The 15,157-nt window shown below is 64.7% G+C and overlaps 1 protein-coding gene across 1 annotated transcript in view; it reads right to left on the minus strand.

The window, feature by feature from the left end:
• GLT1D1 (glycosyltransferase 1 domain containing 1) overlaps window positions 1-11,996 on the minus strand; it is a 30,054-nt gene extending 18,058 nt beyond the window's left edge. Inside the window, exons 1-4 of the mRNA XM_028503653.2 lie at window positions 11,772-11,996; window positions 8,804-8,952; window positions 6,809-6,914; window positions 5,130-5,181 (exon numbers count right to left, since the gene is read on the minus strand). Coding sequence (XP_028359454.1) covers window positions 5,130-5,181; window positions 6,809-6,914; window positions 8,804-8,952; window positions 11,772-11,839 — 375 coding nt within the window. The 5' untranslated portion in view covers window positions 11,840-11,996. The remainder of the gene's footprint in view (window positions 1-5,129; window positions 5,182-6,808; window positions 6,915-8,803; window positions 8,953-11,771) is intronic.
• Between the last annotated feature and the right edge of the window lie 3,161 nt (window positions 11,997-15,157).

A 15,157-nucleotide genomic window follows, 5' to 3' on the forward strand; every position in this document is an offset into this window, starting at 1 on the left:
CGCGGCCCCTGGGCCCAGCGGCGGTTCGCTCGCCAAGAACTCGGCGTCTGGACGGTGAGGAGCGCGGGGAACTCGGCCCCGGGAACCGGGCGTGACGCTGCGGTGTGGGTCTCCCCGTCACCGTCACCGTGTTTGCAGCGAAGTTACTGACGCTCCCGCGAGGGCGTGCTGGTGACGGAGCCCGCCTGTGCTGACGCCGAAGGCAGGCATTTGGGGAACCGGGCTTTGGGGGTGCACACCCTTGAGTGGGGAGAGGACACCCCCCTACCTTGGAGAAGGAAGAAGAGGGGGTGGGGGGAGAGACGGGGAGGGGAGGAGGAGGAGGGAGGGAGGGGACACAGTGTGTCGGAGACAAGAAAGTAGCCACCGGGGCCTGACCCGTCCCGGCCTGCGAGCGGACTCTTTCTCGGGGACCCTGGGGGGACGCCCCGAATGCCTCAGTGGCATCCAGAAGGGCCACACCTGCAGGACCGGCCTAGACGTTGGTACCCAGACAGGGGCTCCCCGTCCTGGGGCCCTCACAGAGCTGCGGGGAGGCGTGTGTGTCTGGAGGGAGGGGTCCGCCGCACGGGTGTGTGGGTGTCGGTGTGTCGGCGGGGGGGGAGGGGCCTCCACTATCTGTGTCTGGGAGGAACACTGCCCCGTCTGCCCCTTCCCGAGGCCGGAGGAGCCCAGGTACCTTGGGCCTGACCCCTGCAGCCCCCGGGGCCTGCGACCCGGGACGACGGACCGGGTGCCGGGTCGGGCCTGTCTGCGCCGGCGAGCCGCCAGCCGGCAACAACTCGGCGGGTTCCCATGCTTCCATTAACGCCCGCTTCCCAAATCAAACTTTCTGCAGGCGCAAGCCACAACTGCTATCACTCTTGAAATCTACGCGCGAGCTCATGCTTCCCACGTGGAAAAAAAAGATTAACTTTTACTCTGAAGTTGCAAGTGTGGTGACGGCCTCGCTGGCAGCACCTTCAGAGGTGCCCAGATCTCTGAACGGGGGCCCTGGCCCCAGGGGGGGGGCCCTCAGAACACACACCCTCCAGGAAAACCAGTGACCAGGGGTCGGCACCGCTGGGGGCACACGGGTCTCTCCTCTCTCCCCCTGCTCTGTTCCTGCAGAAAGCTGTTTTCCAGCAAGGAGAGGAAATAACGACCTTTTAAAAGGAGGGGGCACAGCCTGGTCCCTGGCCTCCGACAGTGGAACCGGACAAAGAGAGACTTTTGCAGAAAAGAAGGTGCCCAAGGAGAACGTGGGGAGGGACCAGAAGCCCGGCTTGGGGCCCGGGCCCCTGCCATCCCCCGGGGAGCAGCCCGGAGGCAGGGGACTGAGGCCGGGGTGATCCTGGCAAAGTCCCCGGGCGGGGCTGGCGGTGGGGAGGAAGAGCTGACCCGGGCCAGTGGCTCGGGAAATAGGAGCGCCAGCTGGCCAGTTCCGAGAGAAGTGAAAACAAAACAAAGAAACAAACAAAAAAAAACCCAGTGGAATCTGTGGTGTCCACAGCTGAGAATCATTGCTGGTTTCACTCAAAGCTCCTCCGGCCCCGTCCGCCTCTGGCTCGGGGACTCGGAGGGGACGCCGTGGCTGGTGCCCAGCGTGGGAGCCCCCGGATCACAGGTGCCGATGAGTTTTCCACCCCCTCGGGGTATTTCAGAACTGTCCCCTCCCCGGGGACATTGCGCGGGGAAAAGCGCTGCAGAGAACAGTTGCGGCTCCGTCAAGACGCCTCTGAGGAGAAGCCCATCTTCATGGAAGTTATTAAAAATGATGAGCTTCGCGGGCTCTGAGCCGGCTCTGGAGTTTCCCTCTCAGGTGTGGGCGGCGGGGCGGGGCCGGGCTGCAAACCCCAGAGTCTGGAGATGAAACGAGGAGACATACGCTTTCAAGGTTCCATCCGCCGTGGTGGAAACTGTAACAAAAGGCAAGGTCCTGCCAGGCGGTTTTCCGAGACAATCAGATACAAAGTGACGACGGACCACACAGGAGGAAGTGGTTAAGTGGTCCGCAGGAGAAGATGGGTTTGCTGGACACTCAGCAACGCGCGAACGGGCAGCTCAGCCCCAGGAGGCTGGCGCTAGCCCCTGGGTTCAGCATCGGGGCTCGGCTGGGCCTCAGGCCACGCAGGGGACGGCCCGGGAAACCTGTCTTGTTCTCTGTGCCGTTCCCACTGCTGCGACAAAGTGGTTTTTCTGTAACAAGGGCCCAGGCAAGGGCGGTAAACCAGGCTGGGAAGGGGGTGACTCAGAGTTCCTGAACTTAAAAAGAAGATCACCGAAACATCACCCCGCCAGGGTGCGCGGCTCAGGGCCGACGCAGGCCAGGGGACCGAGGCGTCACTTTGGTCCTCAAGCAGTATCTCCTCCGGCTCGAGATTGTCTAAGAATATAGTTCACAAGCAAACAATGTTAGGTCACGCCCTCTGATGGGTCGTTACGGGGAAAGCGTGAGGATGGTGCGGTGAAGCCTTCACAGGCCTTCGGGGTTCTGGACCCGACAGAGAGACAATCTAAACAGCTTCTACGCAGCCAAGAGCTTTAATACACAACGAACTTGTTTCTTTAACGTTCTGCAGAAATATTTAAATGTTTCCATTTTCCGGGGAGTGCCTGGTGAATTCGGGGAGAGCACTGTAAATCTGGACCGGGCCTGGAAGCGCCTGGGTTTGCACGGGGCGTGCCGACTGCACCCTCCAGCAGGAAACCCAAACTCGGTGCCGACGGCGCTTGCTTTTCCTCGGAGTCCGCCGTATCACGGTCAGGCAGGGGCAGCGAGTCCAGTCCCCACGATTGACAAATGGAGCTTGTAATATCGCACGCCGGAGGGATGCTGAGCGCCCGCGGCTGGGCCTGCGTGGTGAGTGCTCCCCGCGCGGTGGGTGCGCCCTGGGTGGGCAGGGCCCAGGGCGATGGCGCGCCCCATGGAGCGGGGGTGGGGGGGAGGCGTGCTGTCCTGTTGAGTGACCTGTGACATCAGCGTCACTTCCAGCATCACGACCGGAGCCCCTCAAAGGGGTTTCCAACTAAAGAGATAAAGCAAGGCCATCCTCTCTGAAACCCAGTCGAGCTAATCAGTGTGGCATCAGTCTGAGACAGACTGGTGCAAGTGTGGCCTCCGAAATCACGCTGTCAGAGCGATCCCAGACGGCTGGCCTCCCCCGCTGCGTGCAGATTAAGCTCCCCACCCCCAGCACACCTCTGCCATCGTGGCGGAGCCTTCTTGGAACTGGGGGGCACCCCCCACTTGAACGCAGGTGCAGCCCTGCAAAGCAGCCGCCAGCCTCGTGGGGCCTCTGAACAGGAGCTGGTCCGAGCAGAGCAGGGCCCTGAGGGTCAAGTGCACGCGGGTTTCCAAGACTTAGGGCCGAAGGATGCCGAATCACTGACTAGGGCCAGAGCTCCCAGTCCCGTGTGTGTGTGTGGCCTTCGTGTTCTGATGGTGAGATTTTGGATCTCCTGGGTGAGAGGGCAGGACCCGGCCTCGGCCAGGGAGGGGTCCGGCAAAAAGCCCTTGGCTTCTGGGAAGGAATAGATGTGACGCCCGAGAGGCACGTCTTTGTTTAGGGCGGGGCCGGCCGTGCCAGGAAGCCCACCCCCATGATTCTAGGTGGGGACCTCAGGTCCAGCAGGACGGGCAGATGCAGACTGCACTCCAGCAGGCGGGCACTGGATCAGCCAATCCATCAAGCATGGGTAATGAAGCTCCAATAAGGATTTGGGGCACCAATCTTGGGGAGCAACACTCCAGGCTTATTGTACCAGATCAATAACCGGAGGGCGGGACGCCTCTGTGTCCGTTGGGGAGAAGCCCCGGAAGCTCACCCCTGGGTGCCCCCCCTTGGGGCCCGGTGCACTCGGCACCCTTCCCCGGGAAGCAGCCAAGAGCACAACGTGCCTCCGGTCCTGTGAGCTCTTCCGGCCAATCTTCAAACTTGGGGGGCTCTGGGAACCGCCTGAACTTGCAGTTGGCGTCCAAGCGAGGGCGGTCTTGGAGACAGAGCCCTTACACTTGGCAGTGAAAATAAAATGTGCTGTTGGAACTGGTTTTACTTGTTGCCACTCGCTTTTTAAAAACGGGGCCACTGGAACGTGTCCAGGCACACCCACAGCCCGCTTCTGCGGGCTGCGTGTTCTGTCTCTCAGCCGCACCGATGGGCTGGCGAGTGCTCTCGCCTCAGTGAGGTTCGAGGAAACACCAGCTTCAGACCCGCCCTTGTGCCCTAAGCTCCCTCTCTCCTCATCAACGCCACATCACACATATACTCCGCCTTTGGAAGTCGAGGAAGCAATAAGAAGCCGACGCCACGGATCTTCCTCGTCTGAGATTATTGGAGCCTGAATGTGGTTTGATAATAATGAGGCAGGACCAGCCAACATGCCGCCCGAACCACCCTGCTCCCCGAAATCGAGAACGAGAAATTGAAAACAGCAGCCAGTGGCTCGATAACGAAGAGCGGAACTTAATTACTCAGACGCGGGGCCGCTGTTCAGGATACACAAATAAAATCAGTGTCTCTACAAGAGAAAAAAACCCATCTGAAATACCTACGTAAGTAAGGCTGAATAATAAACCTACATATTATTTATGCATAGTTTTTATTGGCAAGAACTAATCCAATGAAGGCATTGAGCTGAACTTTATTGAAAAATCACCCGCCCCGCCCCCCCACAAAAAAGAACTGTATTAAAAAGCAGGCCCACACTTGAATTTAATAACTAACTCCACTGCTTTGAACTACAGAACGAACCCACCCCGTGTTTCATTAGGTTTTTGTTAGGAGGACTCTGACGTCACTCCCCTGGGAGTGCACCGTCCGTCTGTCCGGGCTGCTCTCGGTCCCCGCCAGCTGCCCGGCGGCTGGGAAGGGGGGGGCATCTCTCTGCCCACAGGGACGGCTGCGGGGCCCGGGACGGTGCCTGTGGCCGAGCAGACAGACGCGGCCGGTGAAGGGCCCGCTTCCCTCTGAGATGCATGGCGACCCCGGGGCAGCACACCCCGCCCCCCCCGAGACTGCCCCACCGGCAGTGGGGGCGGGGGCGCTGTCAGTCGCCACAGAGCGGCCTCTCCGGTCCGAGTCCCGCCACGTCCCCGCCACGTCCCCGCCCACGGCCGCGACCGGAGCTCGGCGCACGCAGACACGTACCCACTGCAGGCCCGCGGCTGCCCTCATGGACTCGGTGAACGCCACGGCGAACCTGGCGAGAGGAAGACAAGGGAGGGAGAGGAGGTCAGGGGGGACCCAGGGAGCACGGCCGGGAGCGGCTCCGGGGGCAGGGTGTTGGGGACCGGGTTAGAAGCCCCACCGGGCAGGCCGTCCAGGCACGGGCCACCAGCGTGCATCTGGGTGCGCCCCCAGGAAACGGGCACGTGCCAGAAAGAGGCTCACGAGGCTCGAAGCGCCCTACCGTCCTGTGGCTGCCGCACGAGGTCAGGGGAACAAGGAAGGCGCCAGAGGGCCAGGAACGGGGAGCGGGGGGCTGGGACCACTGAGTCTACGGAGACCCCCCAAGGGCGGACGGCCCTGCCCAGTAGCTGGGCCAAAGGAAGCCCCTGGCACGCGTGCAAGGCCTCCTGGGTGCACACCCAGGGGTTACCCGTGTACACCCCGCAGACAGCCCCCGCCACAGCAGAGCTCCCGTTGGTCAGCCTGGCGGTGAGGGAGACAGCTGGTCACCGTCACCACGAGGCCCACGGGGGGAGGGGGTTGGGGCCTAGGACCGTGAGTGTACGGTCCTCCCAGCACTGTGACCGAGAGGGCGCAGCCGTCCTCCCCACCCCTCTGCCCTGTCTTCCCCTCGTCCCGCCCTCCTGCCCCTCGGCCGCCAATCCAGACACGCCCCACCGACGGGGACACAAACAGTCTCCCCTGGGGGACCGTGTGGCCGGGCGAGGAGGACAGACGCCAGTGGCTTGGGCACCTGAGCCCCACGCACGGGTGGCGCAGAACCGGGTCGGGGCAGCGGGGTCAGCCTGCGAGGCCCTCCCAGGCCCCTGGACAGGGACGGGAAGGCGGATACACTGCGTTCGGGGACACAGGACAGGACACAGGACAGGAAAATGTGACGGTGATTCCCGGAGCAGGGCGGCACCCTCCTGCCCACAAACCCCAACCGCCCCCCCCCCCCCCACGGGCCGGCGGGCGGCGCTGATGATAATAGTGTTGCGGGTGGGGGGCCCGTTCCACTCCGCGCCTCCCAGGCAGGGTTCTTTCCGGTCTGCAGGCCGGCAGCGCCCAGGCTGCCCGGGCGGGCGCGAAGGCCGCCCACTCCGAGAGGGTGGGAACCCCGAGGGGACGCCCGTGAGGACAGACCACCGTTGGAGGCGAGCCCGGCTGTGTTCCCGCTGTCGTCTCGTGTACCCCACGTGCACACGGAGTGCGCTCTATCTGAGGAAGGTGGGGTCGCCGCACGTGCGTGCAGGGCAGGGAGCGCGCCTGCCCGGGGGGCCACAGGTGTGCCGGACTGTGGCAGCACCTGGCAGGGGGGCGGGGGCGGTCCAGGGCCCGCCGGCCTCTTGAGGTCCGAACACTGCAGCTCACGCGGCCCGACCACGCGGTGAGTCCCGAGAGACTCGTCCAGTTGTCACCTGCAGTTGAGGAGTCGCTCAACGGCAGCGACCGGTTTAGGGGGACGCGTCAGGGCAGAACAGGGAAACAGGCGCCGCGTGAAAGGAAACCGACAGGAGGGGGAGGAGGAGGAGGGCCTCCCCCGGGCGGAGGGAAACCTCCGGGACTCTCAGGCCCCCCCGGTCTCTGAGTTCCCACGAGCTCCACCCACCCGGCCCTGTGTCCGCCCCAGAGATGCCCCCCTGCCACCGGGGTACCTGGCCTCTTCGAGGACCTTCCCCATCACTCGGTGTTTCTCCCCCTGGTTCACGTCTTCGTTTAGGTCGGTTCCGCCGAAGACGATTCCGAACGGGATCCCGTGACCTGCGGGGCGGGGAGGAGGGGGCAGCACTGTGGGGACGGCCCCGCCCACCCGCCCCAACGCGGTGGCACGAGACACCAGGGCTCAGGGACGGAGACTGGCCGCCAGCTGGGCTGCACCCCACTCCCCTGACCGGGGGCGGGGGCGGGTGTGACTGTGACAGGCAGGACATGGGACTGGCCAGGGGAGACGCTGGCCCCGTGGTCGGGACCATTGGAAGGTGGTCTGCTTCACGCGTGAGCACGTGAGCACGCGTGGCCCCACCACCTACGGAGCCGACCCTTCCCAGGCAGCGGGGGCTCCAGGACCGTCAGGGTTCACGGTGGAAACAGAGGGCTTCAGGCTGCGGCTCACGACGGCAGGCCCCGTCAAGTGGGGCGCCCCGCCAGAGAGACTCCCTCAAGGACTCCTGAAGGTCACCTAAACACTTCAAGCCGGCGATGGCCTGCAAGGCGCCGGAGAGACCAGATCTGACTCGGGTCCCCGCTGCGGGGGTTCGTCCAACGAGCCACAGCTCCCAGGATTCAGTGCGAGGGACAAGAGGCCGACCTTCCGCGCCATCACCTGCCACCAGCGAGCAGAGTGTCCCCGCCTGTCACTCTGCTGGGGGTGCTCCCCCCCTCCCCCAGCACGTCCGAGCTAAGGGTGCTGCACACAACGGTGCCTCATGGGGGGGGGGGGCAGCATGGCTGCCGGAAGCAGCAGAAGACAAGGGACAACTCAACACTGTTAACCAGTGTGTGTGTGAGAGTGTGTGTGAGAGAGAGTGTGTGTGAGAGAGAGAGTGTGTGAGAGTGTGTGTGAGAGAGAGAGTGTGAGAGAGAGAGTGTGAGAGAGAGAGTGTGCGCACACACGCACACGCCGACACTCGTGCAGCAAGGGGGACAAAACCTCCTGCGAAGGGAAGAAACCAAGTGCCTCCAGGCCAACACGGTGTGTGTGCAAACAGGACAGACACACACTGCCGGGGACACAGGGCCTCAGTGCAAGGACACGCACACACGCACGTGTGTGCACACGCACACACAGACTGGCTGCTGGTGCCTCTGGGGAAGGGACCTGGAGGACCAGAGCGCTGGGACCAGGGAGAAACGTAGTTTCTGCTCAGTGACACTTCACGCTGGTGGCGTTCCTTCCTACGGATGAGTGGGACCTTCCCCCCATCCACACGGACGGGCGTGGAGACCACCCAGCACGGGCGGCTCTGGCTCTGCGGGGGGTTAGACTGGGGGGGGATGGGTGTGGAGACAGGGTGCACTGTTCCAGCACGTGGCCCACAGGGACATCCGTGGCGGGCACTGCGCTGGCCCCCAGCGATGCCCAGGCCCTGGTTCTCAGCGGCTGGGACTGAGTTACAGGGAAGGGGAACCGAGGCGGACACAGCGGAGGTCGCTGACCAGCTCCCCGGAAGGGACGCCCTCGGCACCACATTTACACGTTAGATTGGGCACCTGAGAAGGACGGGGTCGCCTGGTTCTCGGAGGAGGGAACCGCCGCGATGCGGAAGCCGGGTTGCGGGGCGTTTGACCGACCGGAAGTTAGGTAAGTGATGTATTAAAGAACCTGAGGGTTCGGGCTGCTGGTTCCCGAGAGACCCGCCTCACGTCCCCTGGGGTGGCAGCCTCTGAGGACGGCCCTGCGGCCTAGGGGGGGTCTGCATCCAGATGCTTGGGTGCCACTCCCCAGCTGTGCGAACACCTTCCGAGCGAGTCCGCTCTCAGTAGTTACAGCCACGCATTCTAGAAAACTCCCCCGGGAGGAAAAGCACAGCAGAAAGCTCACGGAGCTCCTCCCCCTCGGAGATCGGATAAGCAGGGCGAGCCCTTTATCCGTCCATGTGTTATTGGACGGCACAGGCGCTGCCCCGGGGGGGAGACGAAGGGTCGCCCACCTCGCAAGAGCCGGCCGGCCCGGTAGGCGTGCAGCGCCAGGGCCGCCTCCGCGCCCGCGGCCCGGATGAGCTCCGCCACCTCCAACCGGCTGTCATAGTCCAGGGCGTCCTTCAGGAGGCACACGTGGCCCGCGGCTTCGAGATGGTCCCTGGACGGAGACAGAGGAGCGGAGAGAGGAATCGGTGGGCGGGCACGGCGCACGCCTCGGGCCGCTGCCGTGACGGAGGCTCCGAATCGGAAGATGATCCCAATCCAAGGGCCGGCAGGGTGCGTCCGCGGGCGGCCCCGCTGCGGCCCTCCGCCCAGATCACCCGTGACAGGGCCCATGGTCCAGGACAGCCGCCACGCACCGCCCGGCCTCGGGGACCCCGGGCTGCACCCGGGGCCGGGCCAGTGGGGTGACGGCCACTTTGGGGAGCTCTGGTCATCACAGACACAGACCCTCAGGGCTACTTGTCAGCGGCATCTGCCTGGCCAGCAGGCCCCCTCTTGGCGGGCTGTGTGCCGCTGTCTTCTCCTGCCCCTTCGTGACGAGGGACACCCCGTTTGGTTTTTGGCATCTGTTACTCATTTCCTTTTTTTTAAATTTTATTTTTTATTGATTTAAGAGAGAGAAGAAGGGGTTGGGGGAGAGAGAGAGAAACGTCGACAGGTTGCCACCGGGGATCGAACCCACAGCCCTTTGGTGTGCGGGGCAATGCTCCCACCAACGGAGCCGCTGGCCGGAGCTGTTTCCCACTGTTTCTCAGTAAGACCCCGTGTGACCCCCGCACAGGGAGACAGGAGGCCAACACTCGTGGTGGGCGCCCCGCCCCGTGGGCCCTCGGGGCCCAGCACCTGTGGCCGCGGCGATGTGCTTGCTCTCTCATTGGTGGGGCGGGGTGGGGGGGACGCTGGCTGAGCCGGGCTGTAAAACGTTGTGTCTGGACAGTGTTTCAGGAATTTCTGACCCACGAGAGAAAGAGCGGGGTGAAGCCGCCCGGCCCCTGAGCCCGAGGGTCCTCTCTGGGTGCACTGGGGGCGCACGGCTCCGGTGGGTTCAGCGGGACGACAACACTCGGGGTGGCGTCTCTGTGGGGTGTGCTTGCACCTGCCTTTGTGGCGCCGCCCGCCGCACCCCCTGCTGGAAGTTGCCACCTGGGACCCTGCAGCCTGGGTTTACCCTCTGGCAGCCGCCGGTCCCGCCGCCTAGCTCGGGCAGCAGGGGGCGCCCTGGGCGGCCCCCCACCTGGCCGCTGCAGCAGCCCGGGTGTGGGTGTTCCTTCTGCACCCGAGACTTGTGCAACGTGCTTCTCCCTCCGCCGCGTGTGAAATGAACTTTGTCTTCCAGGGTTGTGCCCCGGTGTTGTAACCCACCGGGGCCGCTTCTAACCGACCTTCACTCCCACCTGAGCCGTGTGCCTGGCTGGCGGAGGCTGGTCGGAAACGGGACCTTCTCCCGGAACCGGGTGCAGCCCGGGCGGGTGGACCCCGCTCTGCCCCCCAGCCCCCGCAGCCTGCCCCTCGAGGCGGGTGAGCAGGGGGCCGTGCAGGCTCCTGGACTTGCCACACCCCCACCAGGGGCCCAGGCCCCGCTGGGCCTGCCCTCTCTCTCCCTGACTGCCCCCCTAACACCGGGCCCCCCAAATTGCTATACTCCATCACCCCCGATCGATCTCCGACTGGCTGCCTCCCTTTGTCACCAAGGTCCCGGCTGGGACGTCTCCAGCGCTGCCTGAAATCGCCTCCTCCACTCCGGCCCCTCAGGCCGAGTCCCCCTCCCACGGGCAGTGCCGCTGGGGTGGCCTGAGGATGTGCCCCCGCTGGACCCCGCCACCGGACTGCGAGGACCCTGCCGGCCGGTCCCACGAGGGGTCCCCAGGGGACTCGAGGGGACGGGCAGGTGTGGGCGGAAGGGGCGAGACGGGCCTTGCTGGCCCCCGCTGCTCATTTCAGTGATGAGGGAGCCAGCGGATGCACAGCAGGAAGAAAATTGAGAAACTCCACCGAGGAGCCAGGCAGTTCGTTAGTGAGAGACAGAGAGAGAGAGGGAGAGAGAGAGAGAGAGAAGAGCTTCTGGTGTCTGGGCAGCCCTCCCCCTGCAGCCCCCTGCCCTGGGGGCCGCCCACCTTCCCAGAGGAGAAGCGAAAGAGCGGGGGGGAGGGGGGGGGGTGGACACAGAACAGAAATCCTTGCAGAAAAAGTAACTGTTAAGAAGATAACCAGTCAGCTGACCACTATGCCCTATACCTGAAACGAATATACAATTGAATGTTAACTGTAATTGAAAATTTTTTTAAAATTTAAGAATAAAATTAAAAATTAAACAAAACAAAACAAAAAACAGCCAGGATGATGAAAACAGGGAGTCCCAGGCGCAGGGGAGGGGGAGGGGCGCTCTGGCACCTGGAACCCCGGACACCGGCCCGGGGCGGCCCGCGGAGGAGGACACGGGAGGCCCCGCGCCCTCGCTGCCCTCCCCAGCCCCCGCCTCCCGCGCGCAGCCGCAGGGGTCCCCCTTTGCTAGCCCGCGGGCCACCCGGGCACCCTGCCTGAAATGGCACCTGCGCACGCGCAGCCCTGGCCCGGTTACAGTATCCCTCTGTCACCGGGCAGCCCACGTGTCTTTATGCCGACTCTCCTGTCCCCCGGGGAAGGTAAGCGTCACCGAGGCCCGCAGCCAGGGAGCTCGCCGTGCGCAGAAAGCCGCGGGCAGGCCGGGCACGCGAAGGCCGGCGCGGGCGGCGCGCGGGCGGCTCGCGAGCAGCCTCCGCGCCCCCGGGCGGACCTGCCCACCGCCGTCCCCGAGCAGCTCGGCCCGGATGGGGGCAGGGCCCTGGGCGGGGCTTCTCTCCAGCCCTCCGCGTCCCCGCAGCCCCGCCGGCCGGCCGTTGGCGCGCGCGGATCGCGGAGGCCAGGCCGAACCCCGCGCCCCCGCCCCCGCCCCCACCCCCGCCGCTCGGCGATGCCGGGCACCGCGGTGCCTACCGGATGCGCTGGGCCGTGACCGCGTTGCCGGTGTGCGGCCGCAGCACCGCCAGGAACAGGAGCCGCATGCCGCCGCCCCGCCATCGACCGCCCCGCCGCCACCTGGCCCGGGGGCGGGGGCGGGGGCGGGGACGGGTTGCGGACCCGGGCGGCGACGCGGGGCTCGGTTAGTCCGGCCCGCGGCTCCCGAGGCCGTGCCCGCGCTCGCCGGTTCCTGCGCCGGGGGTCCGGGGGCGCGGGGCCGCGAGGGGGCGCCTGCTGGGGGTGGGGGCGGACCCGAGGAACCACAGGGGACTGTGGATGGACTCCATCGGGTCCCAGGAGACCAGGCGTGGCCGTGGGTCTGCCCCGATGATGACCTCGGGTCCCTTCCCACGGAGACCAGGGGTAGGCCTCCCATCCGCCACTGCCCGGACACACACAGGCACTGGGGGTGGCTGCTGCTTGCTCCCAAGGGGACCAGGGGCCCACGGCCCCCACCTCACGGGTCGGAATATGGGGGTGATTGCCAGTTCCCTCCATCAGGGGCCAGGGCGGCCGTGGTCCCCTCCCAGGGCACCGGCACCGGGATTTCTGCTACGTCTTGAAAACTGGGAAGCCATCCTTCCCACCGAGGACCAGCACCAAATAGCCCCGCCCCCTTTGGATGTGTTAAAGGATAAACTGAGTTGTCTTAAAAATGTTCAAGTTGAGCAAAAATCAGTTCCAGTGTGGCAGCACCACGCCAAAGCAGCTGGGGGACCCCCCCCCACCACCACACACCGCAACAGGTGCTGGGGAGAGACGGGTACACGGAAGAGGCAGGGGCGGGACGTGATGCTCTGGCTTTGCCGAAAGCCAGCTCGGCCTTCAGAAATCACAGTTCATTTCTTGCCTCTGCCGGAACTGGGGACGGGGGGGCGGGCGCCTCTCCTCGCACCCCGGCCTCCCGGGGCTGGGCCCCTGGTCTCAGGGTGGCCTCGAGGTGCCGCACGGCTGTGGGGCCCCACCCCTCCGTCTGTCCCCATGCCACGCAGTGGGAAGGAAGTGCACCCCAAACGGCGCGTTTTATTTTCTGGGCTCCTTCTGGAATGTCACGCAGCCCTTATGCTGTTTATCTTCTTGGCCACGTGAGCACCTCCGCCATCCACGGCAGCTGGGAGACGCAGGCCCTCACCTGGGCGCGTTGCCACCGAATCGAACGGCGCTCACCGAGAGATGGCACGGCTCCAGGAACAGGAACCAGGATGGGGACACACCCTTTTGGGGTCCCCATTCAGCCCACGGAGGAGGCCCCATTTCACTCTGGCTCCGTGGCCTCGTCTGGGACTCTCCCCTCCTGTCCCCGCCTCCCGAGGTCTCTTCTGTCCTGTCGCCGGCCTGCTCTGTAGTCACCACGCAGCCGGCCCCTCCCTCTCCCCTGGGTGCCGAGCTCACCGGCTCCCGTGTGCTCGCCTGGGGCAGCGTTCCGAGAACCGGCACTCAACAGCAGTGTGCTGAATTAACGTCTCCGAGCCAGCAGCCTAGGGGGGCCTTATTCCGGCGAGACTGCACTCCTGACCCTCCTCGGAGCCCGTGGCGGAGTGGGGCTCGCTGGGCTGAGGGGCAGATGCCCCCTTTTTCGGGAACACACCCGTTCCGTGAGTTAGGGGCCACTGGTGTGTCTTCCGGGACCTGTTCTCGATCCACTCGCCGCTCCCCCTCACTGTCTGTAGCATGAGAAGAGCTACAAACAGAATCCTAACGAATTAGCTCATCCTGACGAAGCCCTTCACGATCCTCCCAGGGGGGAGACGGGACAGGGGACAAAGACGAAGGTGTCCTCGTGGAAGGACGTGGACACAGTCGCCGGGGGAGGGGAGGGGGGAGGCCGGGCACCCGAGAGTTCTCCAGACTAAGGAGAGCTCTCCAGAACAAGGGTGTGAAAACACAGGCCAGGAGAGCCTGCCTCCCCTTTGATCGTGGCGTTTGCTCAGATTAGTCCTCCGGTTTCGGGCGCCAGGGAGAAGGGGACTTTGTCATCTGCCCTGCAGGAAAGTGATAGTGTTTCCCAGGGAGAGTGCCGCGGGCATGTGGCCTGCGGGGACGGTTCTGTGATCAAAATCAGCCCTCGACACCCTCTCCCCCGGCTGCGCCTTCGAGGCATCCACGGGGGGGGGGGGCTCCTTCTTCCTTTCCACAGGAGGCTCCCCCCGCCACCCCGGCCCTCCCTGGGGCGGCCAGGACCACGGATGCGGTGCACGTCCGTGGGGGGAGGGGGCAGCGCTCTCTCCTCGCGGAGGAGAAGGTCCGGGCGGAACTGTGGTCTGAAAGTCCTGCTTGTGTTTCCTTTTCCTGCCTCTCCCTGGCAGATCTGGAAAGCGATACTCTCCCCCCAGCCCCCACCCCCCAAAAAAGCTGTTGGTAATTAGTTCCTTCTTGGGTTGCTTGGTGAGCATGAGGAAGTCCCCCAGACTAGGTGACTCCGTGAGAAAGCGGACCTCCGCCACCCGCTGACCGCTGACCGCAGACCGGCGGACTCCTCACTTTCCCGCAAGGGGACGCTCACCCCAGGGGCTGCCACCTCTCTCTGCCCGAGGAGACAGAGGGCCCGGCAGCCTGGGGCGTGCCTCTGATCACGCCAGGGACACGGTCCGAGCCTGCACCGGTGGGGGAGGGCTGCTGGGGGGGCAGGCGCTTTGCCTGCCCCCCCAGCAGCCACCGGGCCATCCCGAGGTCCACGTTTACTCTTGTACGTTGTTCGCTCACTTTTGTCTGGTGAACAGCCCGTGTTTAACACACACCGGTGAACAGAGCGGGATTTTAAACTGCCCAGAACCCCGCTGCGCTGAGACAAGCACTGTTCACACTGGGGCCTCAGGCTCCTCCAGCCGTCATATAAAACAGGTGGATGCCGGGCACTGCCCCAGGGCCGCGTGGGGTCCTGAGCGCCCCGCAGCATTGCGGACCTCACAGAGGGGGAGACCAAGGCACGAGGAGCAGTGTGGATCCCACCGTGTTTCTCTGGCTCTGCTTTAGGGACACGGTATTTTTTTGTTGGTGGTTTGTAGTCTTTTTTGGTTTGTGGTTGCAAAAATAGGAACACTCTATACATACTTTATTTTTAATCGGCTCTTTTTTACTTACTAAGTGTGGTGGGCAAAATTGTAACCGTGCCCCCAGGACGCCCCGCCTCCTGTCTGATGCCCTCCCCATCACTCAGTCAAACACCGGCCCGGGCGCTGGTCGGAAGGGGCTCCGCCGGTGGGACCGCGGGCCCGGATGAGTTGCCCGGAAAGCAGGGCGAGTCCCACCCGGAAGCGGTCCCTTTCAAGAGACTGGGCATCTCCTGACGTCAGAAGTCAACGCGCGACAGGGATTTGGCGAGGGTCATTCCCTGTTGCTGGCTGTGGGCGTGACGGGGCTGC

This window comes from Phyllostomus discolor, chromosome 13, assembly GCF_004126475.2.
Source record: "Phyllostomus discolor isolate MPI-MPIP mPhyDis1 chromosome 13, mPhyDis1.pri.v3, whole genome shotgun sequence".
NCBI classification, from domain to species: Eukaryota; Metazoa; Chordata; class Mammalia; order Chiroptera; family Phyllostomidae; genus Phyllostomus; species Phyllostomus discolor.